Source organism: Nomascus leucogenys, chromosome 4 (assembly GCF_006542625.1).
Source record: "Nomascus leucogenys isolate Asia chromosome 4, Asia_NLE_v1, whole genome shotgun sequence".
Taxonomy (NCBI): domain Eukaryota; kingdom Metazoa; phylum Chordata; class Mammalia; order Primates; family Hylobatidae; genus Nomascus; species Nomascus leucogenys.
In genome coordinates, this window is record NC_044384.1 from 148,282,944 (window position 1) to 148,307,275 (window position 24,332).

General features: G+C 46.3%; 1 protein-coding gene across 1 annotated transcript in view; it reads right to left on the reverse strand.

The window, feature by feature from the left end:
• The window catches only part of MYOM2 (myomesin 2), a 175,667-nt gene that overhangs the window by 50,091 nt on the left and 101,244 nt on the right, over positions 1–24,332 (reverse strand). Inside the window, exons 9-18 of the mRNA XM_030812416.1 lie at positions 23,411–23,575; positions 22,442–22,603; positions 19,649–19,790; positions 17,040–17,239; positions 16,357–16,410; positions 11,141–11,268; positions 7,383–7,566; positions 5,049–5,223; positions 3,472–3,593; positions 1,087–1,274 (exon numbers count right to left, since the gene is read on the reverse strand). Of these exons, the coding sequence (XP_030668276.1) occupies positions 1,087–1,274; positions 3,472–3,593; positions 5,049–5,223; positions 7,383–7,566; positions 11,141–11,268; positions 16,357–16,410; positions 17,040–17,239; positions 19,649–19,790; positions 22,442–22,603; positions 23,411–23,575 (1,520 nt within the window). The remainder of the gene's footprint in view (positions 1–1,086; positions 1,275–3,471; positions 3,594–5,048; positions 5,224–7,382; positions 7,567–11,140; positions 11,269–16,356; positions 16,411–17,039; positions 17,240–19,648; positions 19,791–22,441; positions 22,604–23,410; positions 23,576–24,332) is intronic.

Below are 24,332 nucleotides of genomic sequence, written 5' to 3' on the forward strand. Positions count from 1 at the left end.
ATATACAAATAAATAGATTTTAAATGTTCTCACCACAAAAAATTATAAGTACTGGGAGGCAATGGAGATGTTAATTAGCTTGATTTCATTATTCCGTAATGTAAACATATATTAAAATATCACATTGTACCCCATCTATACGTACGATTATTATTTGTCAATTAAAAATAAAATAATTTTTAAGTTGAGAACATTTAGACATTGTAAGGGGTCAGAACAGAGGTTGAACGTGGGCAAAATATCAATAATGTCACAGCAAACTGGAAAGTTGCCTATGTATCATCATATGTATATAAAATATTAAAATTTATAAAGAGAGAGATTTATAAGTCAGAATTTTCTAGACGACAAAGATTAGATCTTCTAAGTCCTTATCCCCTCCAAAAAAGAAAGCCCTCCTCTTGGTGTTTAAGTGACTCCCCTGGGGTCTGTGGCTCCCCAGGGTGGGACGGGAGCTGCAGTGTGAGATGAGGGTCACTCATCCATGCTCAGATGAGGGGTCAAGGGCCGGACAGGGAAACAGGACAATGGCTGCCAAGGGTGTGTCTGCATCTGACCCCAGATCTCTGAGCTCCGAGTTGATGTCCTTGCCACTATCTGCACCTGAGTACCAGCGGCACTGCGGCAAGGGACTCTCTGGGAGGCTTGAAATGCAAGAACGTCTCAGGGAAGTGGTGGGTGACAAGCAGAGAGCCAACGTCACTCTTCCTGAACAGACATTCAGCGAGACTCTCCCTTCAGGCACACGCATGAGACTCTGTCCCTGTCCTCAAGGCCTCAGAGCCTGGAACAAGGGACATGGTTACCACCGGTACTGGGACCAGACACTGGTCACACCAGAGGTCATGGACTCATTGTCAGACCCACTCCATCACTGACCTCCCTTCTTCACTGCTTCTCAGAAAGAAAAAGAATATGATTCCCAGGATCTTTTTAGCTCCCAAACTTCATGATCTCATGATGCTATTTTTTAATCCATTTTTGTGTCTGTATCAAATTATCTAACGTCATCAAACGCGGAAACAGTGCCCAAAATGTAAAGAACCACCCAGACAAAAATAGACGAAGAAATAAAAACCAACTGACCGTTAGGATTGTCGGTGTGCTGGGTGAGGAATTGACCTCGTGCCAGTTTTTATGGTGAACTTCACGCTTGTCCAAGTAGTAACCAAGGATGGGTGAGCCACCGCTGAATTTCGGGACCTTCCAGCCCAGGGTCATGGAGTGGCCGTCACAGTTGAGGAGCGTAATCCCATAAGGATGGGACGGGACGGCTGCAAGGAAGCACAGCCAGGGAGTTACCGACGGCCTCAGCTGGGGGCTTTGTCCCCGGGGCAGCCAGCTCCAGCGTGGCAGAGGGAGGAGGAAGCAACGTGGAGACGGGCCTGAACACTGCGCCCTCGGATCCCCTCAAACCGCATTTAACCACCTTGGTCTTTACACATTTTCAAAGAGGATAAGCACAAAAATAAATAAAAATTTATCTCATATATATGTATTGCCATTTCTAAGTGTATCTACTAAGGTTTCCATAGGATGAACGGTTTAAATCTGGTATGAACATTTGACAAAGCAGAAGATGTCCTGTCTTCTCTGTCCCCTGAACAAGAAGCTTGGAGAAAGAGCTTTCACCTTTACAACCATAAGGAATAACTACTCTGCATCTGTGGCCAGAGATGACAGATACGATTCCAGTTTGTTTTAATTTCCTGCACAGTTACAGGAACTTCAGGTTCCTTCAAACGAGTGTGAATTCGTGTTTCCCTGTTTGAGCAGGGCATTTGAAATGGACCTCTTCTCCTAACAGGTCAACAACAGACGGGCCTGAGTTGCTTTGCCCCAGCTCTGGGTCACCTCGATGTGGCCATCCTCTGTTACCTGAGACACAGGTGACTAGAATTAAGTGATTCTTATCGTAGAATAAAAACAGACCGGGTGCGGTGGCTCATGCCTGTAGTCCCAGCACTTTGGGAGACTGAGGCAGGAGGATTGCTTGAGCTCCTGAGTTTGAGATCAGCCTGGGCAACATGGTAAAACCCCATCTCTACAAAAAAATCAAAAAATTAGCTGGGCGTGGTGGTGGTGCCTGTGGTCCTAGCTAATCAGGAGGCTGAGGCATGAGGATCACTTGAGCCCAAAAGCTCAAGGCTGCAGGGCGCTGTGATTGCACCACTGCACTCCAGCATGAGCAACAGAGCGAGACTCTACGTCAAAAAAAAAAAAAAAAAAAAAAAACGTAACTGGTTTTCCTTTAGTGGGAATGACTTTAAAAAGAAAACGGGAATGTTTGAAAGTCCCTCCTGGAAAAAATTGAGAGGAGATTAATCTTAAAACAAAAGAGTCGGTGCTATTGTACCTAGCTAGGTGTTATCAGATTTGACATTGCTTGGAAATCCAACAGCAATATCATTAGAAGATAAATTTTAATTTCTGAAAATGTTGCAAATGTAGTCGAAGATGAAAAATCATCAACAAGCAACACAGTTCCCTCTGAAGTGCGAAGATAATACTGTGAATCCAAGTGTGTCATATGTGGCATTTGTGTTTCAAAATGTTTCTGAGTATGTGCACTTACTTGGTGTGGTGCATTTCATGAGAAAACAGAAAGCCACGAGGCCGCGGCACAGCTTTATACAGCAACTATTCTAGGGATGGTCCCTGAGATTTGGGATCCCAATTGTCTCGTCTGATCAAAATAATAAAAACTGTTAAACACCACTATTTACCAACAAAGTAACAAAGTTACATAAACGTGACATTCTCTGAAGTGACTAAAGTTCCTTGAACTGAGAACAGCTAAAAAGCCCATTGATCTCACTGTATTTTAGCACATATTTTGAAAAGAGAAATGTATCCCCTACAACATATATATATATATATTTTTTTTTTTTTTTTTTTGAGACAGAGTCTTGCTCTGTCCCCCAAGGCTGGAGTACAGTGGCAGGATCTTGGCTCACTGCAACCTCTGCCTCCCAGGTTAGGTGATCCGCCTGCCTCAGTCTACCGAGTAGCTGGGACTACAGGTGCCCGCCACCACGCCCGGCTAATTTTTATATTTTTAGTAGACACAGGGTTTCACCATGTTGGCCAGGATGGTCTCAATCTCTTGACCTCATGATCTAGCCACCTCGGCCTCCCAAAGTGCTGGGATTACAGACATGAGCCATTGCGCCCAGCCTACAGCATATATTTTAACATGAGTAGAGGTATTTGGCAACACATGTAACCCCTAATAATGTTTTCTATTTTTAATTTGCATTTTATTAGTGTATTATCATTTCTCCCTCTCACACTGTCATTTCCAAGACAAGCAGCCAACCGAGAGGGTTCAAAGAACCTCATATTCTCTGTTAACAATTTAGTCCCCTTTCTCCCTTCAATAACACTCCAAATGGCCTCATAAATGTTTATTCATGCAGAAATGACAGTGTACGGGAGCAACTGGTGCAGAACAGCCTGTGAGCGACTTACTGAGTGCAGCCTGCACTTTTATGATGTCTGATTCCTGGGAATTTTCACTCATCCCCACGGCATTGACCGCCTTGACTCGGAAGATGTACTGCTCTCCCGTGGTTAAGCCGTGTACCACGAACCTGAGAAACACAGGGATCAGGGTCAGAACTGCCAGGCTCCACTTTTTCTCTCCTGCAGCAGAAGCAAAAATCATCCTGAACGTACCATAAAAAATTTTCATGGATAACATACATCCTTCATTTTCAATTCTAGTTAATTAGCTCAACATTTAGAGTCCGAAAGTAAGGTCAGAGCACCCAGTTATAGCAGGAGCTGACTACACGTGGTGTCAAAGCCACTTGTTCTGTGAGTTCACCTTTGCTTTTGTCCTTTCTGGACCTCGTCTGGATCAGAGGTCTATTATCCAACAGTATGCCATTCCTTATCTGAAAGAACCCGTGTATGTAAAACTTAATGAGCAGTAACCACACTGCAGTGGTTAAAGGCCAAGACTTGGAAGTCAGATGGACTAGGCTCAAATACTGGCTTTGACACCTCACAGATTTTATGGCCTTAATCAAGCTCCTTAACCCCCGTAAGACTTTGTTTTTCTATGTGAAAGATGGGGATGATAATTCCTACCCCACAGCATTGATGCAGGCATTGCATGGAAAACTCTAGGTGGAGAACTTAGCACAGGTGCCCTGTGTATGATAGATATTCAATCCGTGTAAGCAATTATTATTTATCATATATAGTCAATAAACATTCACTAACAATTCGCCTGTGCTGGAATCGTGTTTTAAGTTTCTTATTCTGATCGATCTTTCTGCATTTGGTGTGGGCTGTGAAGAACATCTAATTGTTATTCTTTTCAATGACATCTCTTCTTGTTAGCCACCACTTTTTATAGTGTATTTTTTTCAGATTTTAAAAGGAGAAATGGCTGAGCCATAATTGATTATCTATCCACAAGGGTGGTTCCGACAGCTGCCGACATTTTCCTAAGACGCGTATCGCAGAGAAGCCTAATAACCTCAGACACCCCTGCACACTCCGCAGGCGGCAGGAGCAAGTTTCTCCAATGGCAGGGCCACTGCCTTTCCCCTGCAAAGCAACCAGCATCCCCCCAGGCTGCCCCCACCACAAGCGAAGAGTCAGCGCCCGGCGAGGTCTCCATCAGGAGCTGCAGAATAGAACTACCAGGCACGTGAACAAAGCAACTTTCAAGTTCAAAAAAATAAATACAAGAAAATTAAACGACTTTCACATCGTAGTCGCTATTTTTAACTCTGCTATTCAAAGAAAAGTCCTAAGTGCTAATTATGTCAGGAAAAAAAAAAAAAAGGTTCTGGAACTCTCCTTTCATCCATAAATAAATCGTGTCACTCGAGATCAGCAAGTGTAGTAACTAGCTCATCCAAGTGGTCAAACTTTAAAATTATACAGCCCTCGTGTGTGGCTAAGACAGACTCATTTATGCAGAAGCCTTGCGGCCATGGTACTCCCTGTGCTGGGGCCACAGGGGCCTCAACGGTCTTGCTCCTCCTGCTTTATTTCAGGGCCGACTCCAGGGCTGGGGAGGGAGGCCGCACCTGTTGTATCCGATGGGCTTGTGGTTGCAGGGCTCCCAGATGTTGGTTCCGGCCACGCAGCAGTCCACGTAGTAGCCCAGCAGGTCCTCCTCATGCTTCGGTCGGTCCCACTGCACCACCACTGACGTCTTAGTGTTTCGGGAAGCAAGAACCCGACCCGGAGCTGAAGGGACAACTTTTCGTAGGAGACAAAAGCAGTCGGTGAAATGGCATCAGAGCTTTGGAAGCTACACCAGAGATCTTCCAGCCCTTTTCACAGGGAACTGGACCGCCAGGTTGGGGGCTTTGGAAGAAATTCAGCCAAGGGGTCTGGGAGCAGGAGAGGAGCCCTGGGCCGACCACCCGAGGGCCATTGGGAGGTGCTGGTCTCTCTGATCTCTTCCCAAGCTCCACACAACTCTTAGAGACACAGGATGACATCCATCCTGAAGCCTCCTGTCCCCCACCAGAGCTGTTAAAAAGATCCTCTGTTGGCACCAGGGATGAGGCTACCTGGGAAACAACTATTTTTTGGACTGGAAATTAACCAATTTTAAGAAAGTAAGACTCAATTTTATCAGATCTGTTGGAATCTCCCAGGGGCACTCAAAATTCGATCATGACCTGACCATCAGATCCTTTCATCTGGTGCCAGGCCCCACTAGTGGACTACGGACTGGGGTCCGGGAAGGCCTTGGGGCCACCTGCATCCTCCGTGCCGGCCACCTGGGCCAGGACCCACAGTGTTTCTCAATGATGGACACTGTCATTTTTCATATGTGTCATAAAGCACAAGAAGGCTGGGCCCCACTGAGAGACAGCTAGTCTCCTCAAGCCTGTGGTTCTGGGTATGAGTTCTAAGAGCTTCAGTTAAAACCAGAGCCAGACAGAAACTTGAGGATGCCCTGGAGGCAGCCGGCCTCGTGACCTTGTTCATTTCCATATCTGGCTTTCTCAGGAAACACGACAGAGACAGAGGGAGGGTGGAGGGCACCCAGGCACTCGGAACTGCATTCCTGACACCAACGTGCCTCCCGTGAAGGCTTCTGGGGATTTCTGGGGTGCCTCCGCTTACTTGCTAGTTAATTGCCATCCATGAAGGAGTTACGACTCCAGGGATTGCAATTCAAAATTTCTGTAATTTGTATTTGAAACCTTCCAAGAGGGACCTTCAAGCCAGATGGGAAAGAAACTCTAGTGCCTGGCTGGGCACCCTGGCTCACGCCTGGAATCCCAACATTTTGAGAGGCCAAGGTGGGAGGATCCCTTGAGTTCAGGAGTTTGAGACTGGCCTGGGCAATATGGTGAAACTCTATCTCCACAAAACAAAAAATTTTTTTAAAAAGCACTAATTAAAAAAAAAAACAAAACCCTACTGCACTTAAAATTTGAATTACTTTAAAAGTGACCATTGCAGAGAGAAGGGAACACTTAAACACTGTTGGTGGGAATGTAAATTACTTCAACTATGGTGGAAAGCAGTGTCGCAGTGTCATGATTCCTCAAAGAGCTAAAAAAAAAAAAAAAAAAGAGCTCTCATTCAACCCAGCAATCCCAGTACTGGGTAGATACCCAGAGGAATATAAATCATTCTACCATAAAGACATATGGACATGAATGTACATTGCAGCACTATTCACAATAGCAAAGACATGGAATCAACCCAAATGCCTATCAGTGACAGATTGGATAGGAAAAATGTGGTAAATATACGCTATGGAATACTATGCAGCCATAAAAAAGAACAAGACCATGTCCTTTGCAGGAACATGAGTGAAGCTGGAGGCCATTGTCTTTAGCAAACTAATGCAGAAACGGAAAACCAAATACCAAATGTTCTCACTCATAAGTGGGAGCTAAATGATGAGAACACATGGACACATAGATGGAAATAACACACACTGGGGACTATCAGAGGGTCTAGGATGGGAGGAGAGAGAGGAGCAGGCAAAGTCACTAATGGCTACTAGGCTTGGTACCTGGGTGACAAAATAATCTTTACAACAAACCCCCATGACACAAGTTCACCTATGTAAGAAACCTACACATGGACCCCTGAACCTAAAATAAACGTTACAAAAAAGTTTAAAGAAAACAATCAAAGTGACCATTTCCTAAACAAAATTTTCAACTCACTGACGTTTCATGAAAAGAAGATGGAGCTTTGGCGAAATGTCAAGAACCAAATAAAACATGGCAAAGAGCTCTGAATCTTTCTTAAAGTGACGTTTTAAGTCAACTTGAACTTCAACCCATTTATAATATTAATGTCTTCATTCACACAATTTAAGGCTATTTGGTGTCACCCCCCTATTAGCCAGTCCTGACTTGGGGCCACCCAGGGTGACGGCTCACCGGTCACATCCTGGGCCTGAATGGGGGACGTTATCTCCGATGGCTCGCTCAGGCCATGCCGGTTTGCTGACAGCACTCGGAACACATATGACTTCCCTTCCATGAGGTCAAACACGGCATATCTCGGGGACCTCACAGCCGTCTGGGCGTTGACTCTCTGCCAGCTGCCGCTCCCCACCAAGGACTACAGAGAGAAAAGAGACTGGCGGTGAAAACTGAGAGGTCCCCAGGGGCGTGCGGAGGAGGAAGAAGCGCTCTGTTCTGGTTAACCCAGGTCCACCAGGCGCGCCCGCTGCGTCGCGCACACAAAGGATGGTCACGCATCTTTTTTGAGTTTTGTGAAACGTGATGCCAATCTGGAAAAGGAAGTCACAAATTACCCAGAGTTGATCATGTTTACTAATAAATTTTTTCCCATTAAAGTAAATAATTAAACCATAGAAAACATAAGGGAATCAATACATGGGTAGTAGTTTTAGCAAAATAGAATTAACCTGCAAATAATGAAAGATAATTTAAAAGTATATTCATAAAATTCCATCATAAGTCAGTGGTTTGCATTTCAATTTAAAATTATTACCACACTGCAGCTACTTGCAGTAGTGATTAAATGGCAGCAATCTAAATGGCTGTCAATACGGTAAGACACATGATGATATGTTCATAGATTAAAAACCACATAGCCACTTAAATTATTGTATAAAGATCTTTAGTCTAATAAGAGGATTTATGTTATTTTGTGAAATGTAATACAGAATGCAAATTGTATGATATAACAAGGACATTAAAATCCATGGAGAAAAAGACTATAAATGTATGTACCACATGTTAATACAGCTATTTTATATGGTGGAATTATTGTTCATTTTAATTGCATTCCATGTAACTTCTCTGTCTTTCCCAAATTTTATATACTGCTAGTTTATTTTTTGTCTTTCGTAATTACTTTACAAACCTTGATTACATGTTTTATTTTATTTTTTCACAGAGATAAAACTCCTTTTCAAAAGCAGTTTTGTGGTAGTAAAAGTTGGATACACACTGACCCTTGTAAGCCTGCTGAAAATTTCAGATAGCAACCCAGACTTCTAGAAATCAGACTCATATTTGAAGGAGTTTTCTCTCATTTTGGTGAAAGTGAAAAGTCGCTATTTTCCATCTGCCCTGGGCATTCGTGGTGGGAGCCCCCACGGCATCACGGGCCTGAGGCCCTCCCGACCCCAAGAACCGCAGTCCAGGTGTCTACAAGAGAGCTTCCTCTCCTATGTCAGAATGTGTCCACAAAGGGAAGGCTTATCCACTGCTGGGGGAATGTCAATTAGCTCAGTCACTGTGGAAAGCAGTTTAGAGACTTCTCAAAGAATTTAAAGCAGAACTACCATTCCATCCAGCAATCCCATTACTGGGTATATGCCCAAAGGAAAACAAATCATTCTACCAGAAGATGCATGCACTTGTATGTTAATCGCGGCACTTTTCTCAACAGCAAAGACATGGACTCAACCCCGCAACGGTGGACTGCAGAGAGAAAATGTGGCGCCTCCACACCATGGAATAGTACACAGCCATAAAGAGGAACGAAATCATGTCCTGTGCAGCCACATGGGTGCAGCTGGACGCTGTTATCCTAAGTGAATTGACACAGGAACAGAAAACCAAATACTGCATGTTCTCACTTATAAGTGGGAGCTAAACACTGGGTACACATGCACATGAAGAGGGCAACGATAGACAGCAAGGCCTACCAGACAGGGCAAGGGCTGAAAAACCACCTATGGGGTAGTACGCTCACTACCTGGCTGATGAGATCAATTGTACCTTGAAATCAGTATCACCCAACATTACCTTGTCAGAACTTGCACAGGTCCCCCTGAAGCTAAAATAAAAGTTGAAATTACATTTTCTTAAAAATGTGTGTTTGCTGCAAAGGCATAAGAATGACACAATAGACTCTGGGGACTTGGGGGAAAGAGTGGGAGGGAGGCGAGGGATAAAAGACAACAAATATGGTGCAGCGTATACTGCTTGGGTGATGGATGCACCAAAATCTCTCGAATCACCACTGAAGAGCTTACTCATGTAACCAAACACCCCGTGTACCCCAATAACTAATGGAAAAATAAAATAATAAAAATTACAAAAAAAAGTGTGTCTGCCATGTCATCAATACTGACAGCAGGTAGTTCTGCCCACACACTGGCTCCACAGTAGAGTCCTCTCTCTAAAAACGTGTCTGCAGGACAGGTGTTGTGGCTTGTCTGGCCTGTAAACACACTAAAGTATCTGTAATCCCAGCACTTTGGGAGGCTGAGGCAGGAAGATTGCTTGTACAGGGAATTTGAGACCAGCGTGGGCAACATGGCGAGACCTCATCTCTACAAAAAAAATTTAAAAATCAGCTGGGTGTGGTGGCGAACACCTGTGGTCCCAGCTACTCTGGGGGTTAGGGGCTGGAGCAGAAGGACTGCTTGAGCCCAGGAGGTGGGGACTGCAGTGAGCCATGATTGTGCCGCTGCACTCTAGCCTAAGTGACAAAATGAGACCTGGTCTCAAAAATTAAAATGTGTTTGAAAACTTGGTGTTTCTGGTATTGGTGGAAGACGAGGGGAATGAGGGGCCTGAGAAAATACCTTCCACCCTAGGAGAGCCCCACAGAGGGACTCACGACCTGTATTTTCGTAATGCAAATAACTATATTTTGTCAGCCAGAATTAATAAAGTAATGCTTTACCCAGAAATATTTCCAGTTTCTACCCCCCAGACAGCAAACGTTGCAAATAAGCAGAGAAGCCCAGAGGGTCCTCCTCCATGCTGGAGTCTGAAATATGGTTCATTTCCATTTCTGTTTCTGCCATGCTGCATTGAGTGGTGCTAGATGTGATTATTGTATTAGGTGGTGTAAGCTTCTATAGGTTATATTCTCTGTCACATGCATACTATATATTGTATTACGTATTATAATATAAATTTGGTATCACAAAACCCTAGTTACAGCCATTGTAGGACATTGGAGACTTATCCACCTAGGGCCTACAACCCAATATAGGGTCGTCACCAAGTCAGATTAGTGGGTCACAACCTGTGCCTTTAACGTCACAGGACAGGCTAAAAAGAGAATGTGTGCTGGGTGAGGTTATCATTTGTGAAATCCTGTAGGTTACATACGTATACGTGTGTGTGATTGCAGAACTGCAATATACAAGGTCTTTTGTATTTCTTTCTATGCATTCAGGGGAAAACAAAGCCTTCTATTGGATATCTGGCGATTCTAACCCTTCTCCGTCTTGCGTGCATTTCCTCTACACGATTGCCACCCAGTGGCCATATGGCTTGTGTACAAGCACGACCAGCGAGGAATCTGGAATCCCCAGCACGTAGGCGCCTGGAATGTTGCAGCAGGAAGGAGATGGCAGAACCCTCAAGGTCAGTCCTCCACAGGGCAGTGGAGAACGTGGGCGCCCAGAGAGCGAAGCGACTCCCTGCTCACACCGAGGGGCAACGCCCGGCTAGGACGCAACCCAGCCCCTGGTGCCAATTTCCGCCCCTGCTGCCGTGTGACCACAGCCCTAACCTCATCATCCCCAGCAAGGGTGCAGGGTCTGGACCCACTGATGAACTAGCAGGTCATCTTTAAAACACAGCAAACACGACAGTGTGGGGCCACGCAGAAATCACGGCAGTGTGGGGCCACGCAGAGATCACGAAAGTGGGGGGCCACGCAGAGATCTGCTTTTCCAGGACACAGGCCTGGAGTTTACCTTCTCGATGAAGTACATGAGTGGGTCCTTGCCACGGGGAGTGGGTGGCTCCCAGCTGAGGACGACATAGTTTCTGCTGATCTCGGAGGCGTGCACGTTGGTGGGAGGCCCTGGAACCTGGGCGTCACCTGGAGGAATAATAAAGTCGGTGAGTGCTGTAAGACCCCCGTCAGCCTCGCTGCAGCCCACCTCGGGGCACTGGAGGACTCTGCCACATGGGTGTTGCACTTGTTTTGTTTCTATTTGGGGAAAGCAAACAAACCCCAAAGATGCTTCCTCAGAACCAGAGGATAAGGCACCACTAAAGATCGGCCAGTTAGTTTGCTTCCAGTACAGATATAAGCCTGTTCATAGGAAAGGAATCCCATCCGAAAGTCTTCCAGAGATTCTGTTGGAAGAGGCGGAAGGATTTACCAGAAGAAACCAGGCATTGCACCCGAAATGGAGCCCTGACTGTGTTTGGAATCTGTGCAGAGAACGTATTCACAGTCTGTCTTCTGAAATACGGAAGCACCGCAGAACGAGGCGGCCCTGCCTCTGAGGATCCCCTCTGGGTTCTTTCTTTACACTGTGTGCCCTCAGAGCACTTAAATTACGCATCTACTTCTAAAGCACCTTGCCTGCTCCTCCCTCAGAAGCTCAGTACCATATTCACAGGCACTGTATTCTATGTCTGTATGTTTGAATTCTGGAGTGATGTTGATAAGCCTTTTGCAAATAACTTATGCTAGAATATTTGCAGTCACAGACGCTCCATATGCCTCTCTTCTGACATACATCTTTTTTAAATATACTATGAGGTGTGGGGATTTCTGTCTGAATTTATAGGAGATTCTCATAAGGAGTGGAGGTGGAGGTTTTTCCAGACCCACAGTTCTTGAAATTGTGATAAAAAATATTATGAGCCTTCAATTAGATTAGCACATGATTAAAACGGTCTGAAACCTCCCCGGGACATCTCTGAGCCATTCTTAAAATCCTGTCACTCCCTCAGGACTCTGTGGCAGGCAGGAACTGAACATGGAAATAGCACAAAGCAAGACTGGGTTTCGTTTTCTGAGCCCTGTTGCACAGCGCATTACGTGTGTCTCCGGAAAGTGCAGAGGGTAACCGGGGCAGGGGACACCCCACAGGCCTGCTCTCCACCCGTGCACCGTGTCCACACCTCGAGACCCACAGAAGAAAGCATTCCAGAGAGAAGACGCAGAAAACTCATCTTCAGGTAACACACGCCGAAATTCCAAACTGAATCCTGGTTTATTTCAGAGGTGCTGGCGAGGGAAGCAAACCAAGGGGACAGACAGATCAAGGTAACGAACAGAAGCAGTGAGCAGGTGTGAGCCGTTGACAGCAGCATCTCGTTCGCACTTTCAGAACTGTCTTGCTGCCTTTGCCCCTGCAGGTAGCAAAAGGCCCCGAGAAAGTGGAGTGAGAGACAGTTCCTTTGATGACAAGGTGAGAAGGAAGAACACAGCTTTGTCAGCAGGGGATCCCCGGCTGGGGCAAGATATCTGAGTTATTCTTCACATCTTCATCAGCTTGGGCAATGTGATCACAGGAGCCTTGCGGATTTGCCGATGCTCCAACCATGGACAGAGGAGAAAAGGGTTCAAAAGGGTCCCACAAGCCAGGGAGAGGGAAGCACAGGGGTGGGCATGAGCGATGACCCTGCCCTGAGAGGGGAGCCAAGGGAAAGCAAATGAATGTTAAGCACACACGAGACACCACTAAGCACACGTGAGATGCCTCTAGGCACATGCAAGATGGCGCTAAGCACACAAGGGACACCGCTAGGCACATGTAAGATACTGCTAAGCACACGAGAGACACCGCTAAGCACATGCGAGACACCACTAGGCACATGCAAGATGCCACTAAGCACATGTGAGATGCTGCTAGTCACACACGAGATGCCATTAGTCATATGCGAGATGCTGCTAAGCACATGCAAGATGCCGCTAAGCACATGAGACACCACTGAGCACATGTGAGATGCCACTAGGCATATGTGAGATACCACTAAGCACATACAAGACACCGCTAAGCACACGTGAGACACTTCTAAACACACATGAGACACTGCTAAGCACACCGGAGACACTGCTAAGCACAGGCTAGACACTGGCCAGCAGTTCTACCCCCAGGACACGGATGCTGCCCTCACCTCTGCTTCAGCCCTGAAGGCTCCCAGGCCCTGTTCCAATGGGCCAAGTCAATACTAAATGAAACCATGAGAGATATATACACACACACATGCTTTTTGTATTATTATATGTTATATACATTATTAATATATAATATATATGATTGTTTTAAAATGCTTTCACATCCAATATCTTATTTTGGGTTCTGTTCATGTATGGAGGAAGATATTATTGGTTTCCTCCACTTAAAAATTCAGAAACTGAGCTCATATTTTTATGAAACAGCATATTTCAGGAAACAGCAGTTTCCTAAGATTGCACAGCTACTGGGTGGCTGAATCGGGGTCCAGGCTTAAGTCTTCTGGTTCCAACTTCTGTATTTTGTTCCCTCATCCACCTAAGGAAACTACAACCTCCCCAGGATATTTTTCCCTAAGTAAATGAAAGACTGAGTTTATTTTAGATTGACAGAATCGAAGGGTCCTGCAGAGCACAAAGCAAATGACTGAGCACGTGGCTGCAAGTGCCCTGGCCCAGGACAGCACAGCCAACGCTTGCATACGTAATTAGGAGAGAAGAACACGGTAGAACAGTAGAGTAAAAACGCTCTCATGATGTTCTGCAAGGGTCTATTCTGGCCTTTCCAAGAATACAGTGTCCATTTTTCAATGGAGCAATTCAAGAAATACTGGGCAAGTTGGGTTGATGGTAAGGAAAGCGCATGGATAGCTGTTTAAATGTGTGAAGGAAGACATTGCCCAAGATTAAAACGAGAAAAACTTGGCAAAAAGTGAAGAATAGCAGAGGAGCCGTTTTTAGCCAGCAACCGTAATGAGTTTCTGTTTCATTAAAACAAGGGGCATTTACCAAGTATTTTCTAGCTAAAGCAACAGTAAAAGAAAAAAAAAAATCAGCTGAAGAAAAAAGACACGGGTAGAAAAGGGAACTTCCTAATAGCAAATTCCTGAACCCCGAAATGGTTTGCTTCAAAACATTATAGATCTCTTTGGCTAAAGATTTTTTTAAGTTAGAGGACGTATTCCTTGTTTAAAATGGCTGAGGTGAACAGATGAACTTTCCAAACCCCCTATCAACACAGCAGAATTTCAATTTCATACCCAGTTTGTTTCTGACCATGGCAATTGCCTGTTCACTGCACACAAAGCGTCACATCAGAGAACTGAAGCCAGGGAGACTGAGCCTCAGGCAGTGTCCCCATCCCATCAAGCAATTTTCCATCTAAGAGTCTCACCCTCAGCCTCCTATGACCCACCGCATAAACACAGCCTTGGAAAAGTCCCCTGAGAATGAATAAATCCTGCCACATTCACAGCTGCCTCCAATGGAGGAGGGCACAGGACCAGCGAGCCAGAAACCTGCCTTGCTGAAAGCAAGGAAAACACGAGACCATGGAAAATAGCATCTGTGTCTTTACTCCAGCGGGAAATGAGAGCTACTGTGTCTGGACGCCAAACTTCCATTTTATCAGCTGGCAAGCCAAGCCTCAGGACATGCGCTCTTTCTTCATTTGATACGTCATGAACAGCGGGCTTCATATATCCCACCACAATCATGTCTCACTAGAAAGATAGACTCTCTCTCCAAAAAGGCAGGGCTTCTGCCCTGGGGAAGGTTCATTCCATTACATGATTTCCTTTCCCCAGTGCTCTTCTCAATGGCCTTTACAGAAGGCAAATTTCATCACAGATACATGACATTTATAAAGCAAGTTATACCTTCTCACCGTGGGTCATTTTTGCCAGGCTGGAATCCTACACATCCACTCAGTGTGGTCCGGGCTGCCCATCTCCTCCCTGATCTGTCTGCTCGTGAGCAGTGAGAAGGGGGACTGCCTGTTCCTCCCGCAATCCAGAACCAACCTCATCCTGCATGGGCTGGTCAGCTTCAAGCATGCCTTCTCTTCCAATAGAATTTGGAGCCATTTTTCAGTCACTCAAATATCCATGTTTTAATCATCCGAAAAATGGGGAGGGTTTATCATGCATGAGACAGAATACTAGGCTGAGTCAAAAAGCCAGATGCCCAGGAGACTGCAAGAAGTTGCCCTCCCCAAATCCCTCACTTTCATTCCTTATGTATTGAGTGTCCTTCCTGAGTTCTAGGTCCTTCTGGAGCCAGAGGATTTGACTAAGGCTTAAAGGTTACCTTGGCTTGACCAGAACTCTTAACGGTCTTCTTTTAGGACTTTACGTCCCTCATGGGACACAGTGGGACATACATTTGTTTTGAGATCCTAGAGAAAAATCTTCGTGTGGCAGAAAATGCAATGTGTGGATACTAGTTGGGGATCTAGCTGCTTCAGATGTAGAAAACCAATCCAGAAAACGCTTTTGAGTCTGCAGCTCTAGCAGAGAGAATACGGCTGTGATTTTAAAGAGCAGCTCAAAATCACCGCTCCTTAGCCAGTGGCTCCAAACTGATTCGAAATCTTTCTTTTTAAGTTTTCACCTATGGCACTCTACGAACTCTAATTACAAGTCCAGTTAAAATCTTTTGATTTCTAGTTAATAATGTTGGATTCTCCTTAACACATCATTCTTTCTAAAGCTCTCTAAAAGGAATATCAGGGAGAAGAAATATCCACAAAATCAAATATACATAAGGACCAACTACATCATTTGGCAGGAAAGACTCAATCCATTTCAGTTAAAATGTCAGGAATAAAATTTTGGCTTAGAAAATGTAAAATGAAATCAATTTCACAATGCAATCTGTGAGAAAGGATCTTACGTCACCCAGGAACCAAGTCTTAGCTTTAGTTGGGTTTCTTCTCTACGAGTCGCCGAAAGAATGCCTTTGTAAACCCCAAACGAAAGGTGAGTCTAAGACTCACTACTCCTTCACCCCTTCTCTCACCATCTCACTCTGTCTTGCTTGATTTTTTCTTTAACTTCTGTAGACACTGGGCTTGCAGGCCTGACCTGCAGTTTTCATTTTTTACATGCAGAGGCCGTGCCCAGGAGGGGGCGTTCTCTGTCCGTCTCTCCCATCTCTAATTACACCTCCAAATCCCCAGGGGCTGAGCAGCTGGGGTGATGAGGAGCTACTTACCTTCAAGGTCATCCTGATAAATGACAATCTCCTTCTCTCCCTCTAAATGAACGGCTGCAGAGAGAAAGGTTGACACTCGATTTGACATGCGAAGTTTTCCCCAAAAGCCCCTGTATTCCCTCACTCTGTGCCAGCTCTGCATCTCCTCTACATTAGGACTATAACCTGTGAGTCCTCTGGGGGCATCAGAGCTGGTTCTGGAAGTGTCCTGGTAACAGTTAGCACTTCTCAGCTCTTGGTGGCGGACGCAAGGTACCATGTGGGTAAGGAAAATACAGTGGCTGGCTTAGAACCATAACGAAGGGCCCAGTCCCATTAAGGAATCTGTGTCATGCAAAATTAAAACTCAGAATAGGACAGCCTTCTAAGTGTCATTATGTGTTGAAATTATATCACCAATGGAATAAAAAAAGGTCTAATTCTGAGCCAATTTAACTGGATTCCAGCAAAGAGCTTTCTGGAGGAGGGGCACGTTCATTTTAGAGTGCGCACGTCAGCCTCTTCCCATTCCTGCAGTGATGTCGGTGGAGATGTCGGAGAACAGTGAAACAGCCTGTGCTACGCTCTGCACACAGGGTGTTCTCAGGGCTCACATCGAGTTGGGAGGGAAAGAGAGAACAAATCACACACAAAACAGCCAAAGCTTCCTGGGCACAGTGGATACTTAGGTGTGAGCGGCTTACCTTGTAACCTTCTGAGGTCCAAGGGGTCAAGTGCAGCCACCGCATCAGAGACCCTGGAGGGTCGGCTGATGCCCGCACTGTTCACCGCCCTCACACGGAATATGTAAGACCTTCCTTCAAAAAGCCCTGTGACCGGGTATTTGCAGATTTTCACTGGCGCATCATTGCACTGCACCCAATTATTCGTTCCTACTTCACATCTTCAAGTTAAAAAAAGAACAACAACAGAGAACAGCGAATGTGGCAACCTCCTAAATATATACAGGTATATACATACGTGCACACACTGATTATAACAGGACAATATCTCATGCCAGTAAAATCTTTGCTGCTAAAATATTGACTTGTGTAAACTTTAAAAGACACAGCTATTTAGAAAATGCAATATATATGTAATATCTATTATATATGTAATATATGCCCATGAATCTTAATAATTTATAGCTGAAGATCAGTTTCTGTCATCAAACACATTTAGGCAAAAATCTCCTCAAAAAGTTATTTTAGACGTATCCTGAACAGTTCTTTTTCCGACTTACGTGACATAGTCACAGCACCCCTAAGCTGCGGCTTGGCCTGTCTGAGGCCCAGGCTGGGGAAACAGGCTCAGCCCCCTCTGTCTCCAGCTCCCGTCTCACTCTGTGGGACCAAGGGCCTGGGTTCCCCGGGAAAGCTGGCTTACAGTCTCCTGGAATAACGTTAAGACGTTTCTTTCTAGAATGCTTCTCATGTGGAATTTAGAAGTTTTTTGAAAATATTAATTCCTGACCAGAAACCTGGAAATACAGGAAAGATTAACTTCCACTTTTCACAGGTTGAAAAATGTAAGAAAAAAACCTTCAAGTTAAATCCCCAGGAGAAAAGAGCCAGTTCAGAAAATCAGTGTTCGGAGGGAGCACTTCAACCCCAGAGTGGTGCCTTCATCTGGGAAAGAACCAGCTCTCCCCCTAAGTATCTAGCACTTTTCATGAAAGCTCTCTGATCCACATGTCATGGGCTGTTTTAGCCAAAGAGAATGACAAGGTCAAAACCAAAAGTCTGGTGGGAAAACCTTCAACTTCACGCAACAGCTGGCAAGTTGTAAGATTGAAGGAAGGGCAGAGGAGGACCTGCACCCCGCACTTCCAAATGCACCCCCACTTCCAAAACGTTCCATTGCTTTTTCATGTTTGCTCTTTTTGTAATGAGGGGAGGAGTGTGGACTGTTAACTGAGACAGTGCAGGAAATGGTTTTTGTCAACATGGTGGGAAAAGTTATCAGCTGTCCCTGGAGAAAAGAAGATCGTTTGAGGGTTTGTTTTTCTTGTTGTTGTTGCTTAATCCAAGGTAAGCCGTGAATAGCACTCCCTGCAGAACTGTCTCTAGCATAGCAAAATATTACTTTGATGGCAAATGTCTCAGCCAAACAAGTAGTTTTATTGGAACAGAAAAGAGAATTTAATCAGCATGAACAACAACAAAAAAAGCCAATTCCCTCATTTTTTCCTGAGATAATCAGCTTATTTTTCTGTTTAATACACATATAAAATTTTGCATTTCTACCAGGAACCATCCTTTTTTGTTTTGTTTCATTTTTGTTTTTGTTTTTTTGATGGAGTCTCACTCTGTCACCAGGCCGAAGTGCAGTGGCACAATCTTGGCTGACTGCAATCTCCACCTCCCCGGTTCAAGAGATTCTCCTGCCTCAGCCTCCCAAGTAGCTGGGATTATAAGCATACGCCACCACACCCAGCTAATTTTTGTATTTTTAGTAGAGACACGGTTTCACCATGTGGGCCGGCATGCTCTTGATCTCCTGAACTCGTGATCCGCCCACCTTGGCCTCCAAAAGTGCTGGGATTACTGGTGTGAGCCACATGCCCAGCCAGAACCACCCTCATACTCTGTCTAATTTCTAAATTCATTTTCTTCAACTATAATTTACTCCAAGAACTGGAATTTGTATTTAGGGCATAAATTGCACATCCAGTAAACCCACTGGCTCTGCTCAGTACACTTCCCAGGCTCCGAGCACTGTCCCCATTAGGGGAAGTCAAAGAGTTCAAACTCCACTGGCTCCAATGATGACCTAAATGTAAGTTATCAGCTCAAACACAAACTCCAATATTTCGAAGCTCAAGATTTTTCACTTGGAAACAAGAAGAACACCTTATTCCTCAGTAGAGAAAAGGAAAGAACTTTGGTAGAAATGAGCTGGCATTCTTCGCACCACTTTGTCGCTCAAGAGGGAAGGACACTTCCAAACCTTAATTCTGCTAAAGCCAGGGCCCTCTCTGGTACAGGGCACAGCCTGGACCTCAGCAGAACCTCAGCGCGGAGCTCAGAGTGAGCCTGAAGACGTTGGTGGGATCGGTCACTGGGTGTGCAACAGGCAAACGAGGCCCTACTTTCGACAAAAAGAAACCCACCGTGGTTATGCTGAGCTCAGCCTACTTGGCTGTATTTACCAATTACCTAAATAGGACCTTACACCACCGATTAGCCATGTACCTAGAGCCAATCAAAAAATGGGAACGTCAACCTGTGTTGAGAAAGATTTCTCAATATATCGTCCATGGTAAGATTCCGTGCGGCAAGTTCCCATCCCCGGGAGAATGCGAGACGCTCACCGGTCCACAAAATAGCCCATGACGGGGCTCTCGGTGGTGGTGTTGGGCGGCTTCCAGGTCACGATGACGTAGTCGCGGTTGGCGTCATGGCACTGCAAGTCCATGGGTGCGCCGGGGGCCCCTGTGACCAGCGGGTCAGCATCTTCGGGCAGGGAGAGAAAAGGCACACGCCTGTCATTTAAAGGCTGGGATCACTGCAAAGCCTCTTGACAGCTCCTGCAAGCTCCAATTCTATCCCCTTGATTTGATCCACTGTTTAATCCTCATGTTCAAAGTACTAGAATATTTCTTACTCTGGTGGGTTGGTGACAAGAACTATAAGATTATTTATGAATTAAAAAGCTTCAAAACATAGAATCCTCGATAAAACACTCAAGTCTACAATTTTTCGTCATTAGATCCCGAGTTACAGTTCATCTTCTCTTGCTCCTGCTGTGTTGCATAACGGCACGTTGGCAAAAATGTGCGGACGTAACAGTGACAACAATTCGGCATTTCTAACACCTGAGAAATATCACCCGAGATACTCTTCTATTTCAAAATCCTTAGGAAATTGGGTGATTTACTCTTTTCGCCAACTTTGAGCAAATGTTTGGGACAATATTCTATCATTCGTTTCTCAGTCCATTGATGACCCTATAGCAATTAGGTTTAATTACAGCTGCAAGAAAACCAACAGAGCAACTTAGAAAGTTAATACACTGAATGTTCATCTTCTTATCTAAACTGTGTATTTATTCAGTAGCCCTGGCTGTCCTGTGACGCATCCTTAGCAGTGTAAGCACTATCCAGTTTCCTGCTCACATATCCTCAGGGTATTAAAAGCTGAAGTTTTCCTGACATTGAGCCAAATCGTTTCCTCTCACATTCAAAAGCCTCAGAAAGCAACGAAAATGGTTCAACTCCCCCCACCCTCGACTTATTTTCTTCCCGTTGCTGGTGCTGAGTGAGCAAGGCGATTTGAGCCGTGCTGCATTTATTGCCTTTTCATGGGGCAGAGTGTCATACCAGCAGGCACATGCAGAGGATGGAAGGGACATTTACCACCCGCCTAATAACAGCAGTGAAACTTGGTGCAAGTGTCTAACCTCACAGACGCGCAAGCTTAGGCTATCGTGTGGGAAGGGAGGAGGCTGAGATACGTTTGCTTGACATTTCCTCTCTTTTCAGATGAAATATTCTTTAATGATACAGTCCTTCCTTTAAGCTCTGATCTAACAGATGCAATGGAAAAAATAATCATGAAGATGTATAGATGCGTCCTGCACCCCACTGGAGCTGGAGGCAGGTGGGAAGGTGAGAACCTGGGCAGTAGATAAGGATGCCCAGCTGATCGGGATGGAGCCGGGAGCCCGGGGACCCGGAGAGCAGCAGCAGCCACATGGCGCAGGACCGCTCTGACACCTTCCTTGTAGATCAGCTGTGCCTCAGCAAGGAGGCTGCCCCTAAACCCAGAGGCTGCTGAGGTGGAGCCCAGGGCAGAAGCAGGAGGGGAGTGAAACAGGCACTGATAAAAGCATAGGTGGGGCCGGGCGCGATGGCTCACGCCTGTAATCCCAACACTTGGGAGGCCGAGGGGGGCCGATCACTTATGGTCAAGAGTTCGAGACCAGCCTGGCCAACATGGTGAAATCCTGTCTCGACTAAAAATACAAAAATTAGCAGGCCATGGTGGTGCATGCCTGTAATCCCAGCTACTCAGGAGGCTGAGGCAGGAGAATCACTTGAACCCAGGAGGCGGAGGTTGCAGCGAGCCGAGATCACACCACTGCGCTCCAGCCTGGGTGACAGAGTGAGACTCCATCTCAAAAACAAAACAAAATGACAAAAATGGGGGGTAGGTGGGCCCCTTCTGCCCAGTCACATGATGCCAAAAACACTACAACATTATCGCAGGAACTCAGGCTCCAGGCTCCAACAAAATTTAAATCCCAGCTTCTCCACCCTACAGACATTTCTCCTGCCTCTGAGCCTCCGTGGATTCCTCTGGAAAACTGAGAACAGTATTTCCTTTTGCTATTATTGTAAGAATTCTAGCTTATATATACATGGATGTCTATGTAAGTATAGACACATACATGCACACCTATAGGCTGCATACAATAGGCATTTTATAAATATATATGTATGTATATCACAAATGTTGTCTTTCTTTTCATAAAACGGAATGAGTGAAGCTTCCACAGTGAGTCTGTCATGAAGAGGAAATCCGTGTAGGACCCCAGCACGCTGCCTGACATAAAGCTTCCGGTGATGATGGCTGTCGTGGCCACAAGTGTCTTAAGCGTGAGCTGCACTGAAGTGGGTGGTGGAGGTCACAGCACTGGCTGTCATCATCACGTCTGTCTCTCTTAAGCCAAAGTCCAGAGGGAATGAGTCGCTGGCAGGAGACTAAGGAAGCTCTTCCCTGGGACTCCAACACTGTGCCCCTCTTTATCCTCGGGCTACATACCCTGAGAATGAGTAAATCTGGTGCACTCACTCTTGGGAATCATTTTTCAAATGCTAATGAGTATATGAACGATTAGAGAGACAAAAAATGATGATTCTGGTCTATTCTGGATTGTGTCCCGATTCTTCTGTCTGCTCATCGGCAGGAAGCACCTGGCATGCCTGTGCACTGAAGGAAAATCAGTGCCGCACTGGGGTCTCCAAGGAGTAAAGTGGTCTCACACCCTCCAGACTCCTTTTCCCAGCGCCTCCCTCCTCCCAGGGCCGCCTCCCTCCTCCCAGGGCCGCCTCCCCTCCCCAGGCACACACAAGGTCTGCACCCTGACAATCCTGCTGCCACACCTCTGACAAACAGGAAGGCACTGTGGTCGCTGACGCCACCCCGAGACACGATGCGCAGGGTGTACAGGCCCTCATCGTCCTTGTTCAGGTGGCTGAAGGACAGGGAGGCCTGGCCTTCTCCAAAGAACATCTTCGTCCACTTGGACTCTTTCAACAGCACGTCTGAAAAAGCGTTAACACGGAAGGTTTGCATCTGAAATCACCCCAGCAGGCAAAGAAAGCCTCGAGGACACTAGCGCTGTCTCAGAGCGGGACAGGACGGTCGAGCCTCCACCTGGTAAAATTCCAACAGCTGCACTTCATGGAAGCACATGCGCGAACGGAGCACCCACAGCCCAGAACACAGGCTGCCACTTGACTGGGTAAAGGTGGGACATGCTGCCAGCGGCTGCAAGCTTTGTCCTCAGGTAAACTGGGTTCACCTGGGGGCTCGCTGCTTCTCTGCTGGGCAGCCACTGCCCCAACCAGCTTCCTGCAGCCCGTGGGGCATCACAGGGGCATGCATCTGAAGGGGCTACTGTCACATCTCCAAAGAACCCAGCATAGCCCTTCCATATCATCAAACTCTAAAAACAAAATGACTGGATGGAAGGAAGAAAAGGATCTCAATACGACTAAGGTAGCATTCCTGTCTAGAGATAGTACACAAGCTGCTAACCAGTCCCTTCCATGCAGTAACGTGTATTAAACTGAATCTAAATAGCACGAAATCATTCTTTCTGTCATTGTACGTGTGACCAGTCTCTAAGTGGCTGCTCTAGATGTGGGGTCTCTGTCTCCAGGATTCTCCCGGATGAAGTTCAAGGTCAATGGTGGGCCACCAAGTTCTCTACAGTCCCTCAAATTGTTTGGCTGTCTGGAGCTGACCCAGTGGTAGAGACAAAAGCCACAATGACACCCACATTTAAAGGACATTTCTATCCAAAAGCCTCCTGGTGTGTGCCCGGGTCTGGGCCGTGTCCTACTCACCGTCACGGTACCACTCGGCACGTGGCTGCACCCGCTTCAGGTCCGGCGTCACCAACATGGTGCACTTGAGAGTGACAGTCTCACCTTCCCTCCTGAAAGTGACCCCAAACTTCTCCAAAAACTGGACGTCGAAGTGCGTGTACGGAATCACCGATGACAGGGGCACTGCACAGAAACAATGGAGGCTTTCAGGGCCGAAGGGCAGAGAGCATGAAACGACGGAGGCTTCAGGGTCGACGGGCGGAGAGCTTCTTTCTTTTTTTTTTTTTTGGAGGGGGGATGGGGGGATGGAGTCTCGTTCTGTTGCCCAGGCTGGAGTGCAGTGGCGTGATCTTGGCTCACTGCAAGCTCTGCCTCCCGGGTTCACGCCATTAGGGCAGAGAGCATCTTTGACAGCAGACACACTCAGGCCGTCACCGCAAAAGCACTTGTTTGTCACCGCCCCACAGAATGGAACACCCATAGCCAGGTCGACGCTCCAGATGGAATGTCTGTGTCCCCCCAGAATTCCAGTGTTGAATCCCTGACCCTCACTGGGACAGTGTAAGGAGGTGGGGCCTTTGGGAGGCCATGAGGGTGGGATGAGATCATGAGAGTGGGACCTCAGAGGGGGATGAGCGCCCTTGGAAGAGCAGGAAGAGGCCAGACCTTCCTCCCTTCCATGTAAGGACGCCGTGAGCAGGTGCGCCATCAGCAACCCAGGAGGAGGCTCCTCACCAGAAGCCATGCCTCCTGAGTGTCAGGCTTCCGCCTCCAGAGCAGAGAGGATAAGTCTTTGTTGTCCGTAAACTGCCCCCGCCATGGCATGTTGTTCCAGCAGCCGGAGCTGAGACAAGCCACTGCTGAAGAATTAAATGTCACAAAGTCGACTTTGTGGTGTCGTTAGAGGCAGGGTTGAGAACCTGACCGTGTGTGAAGACTA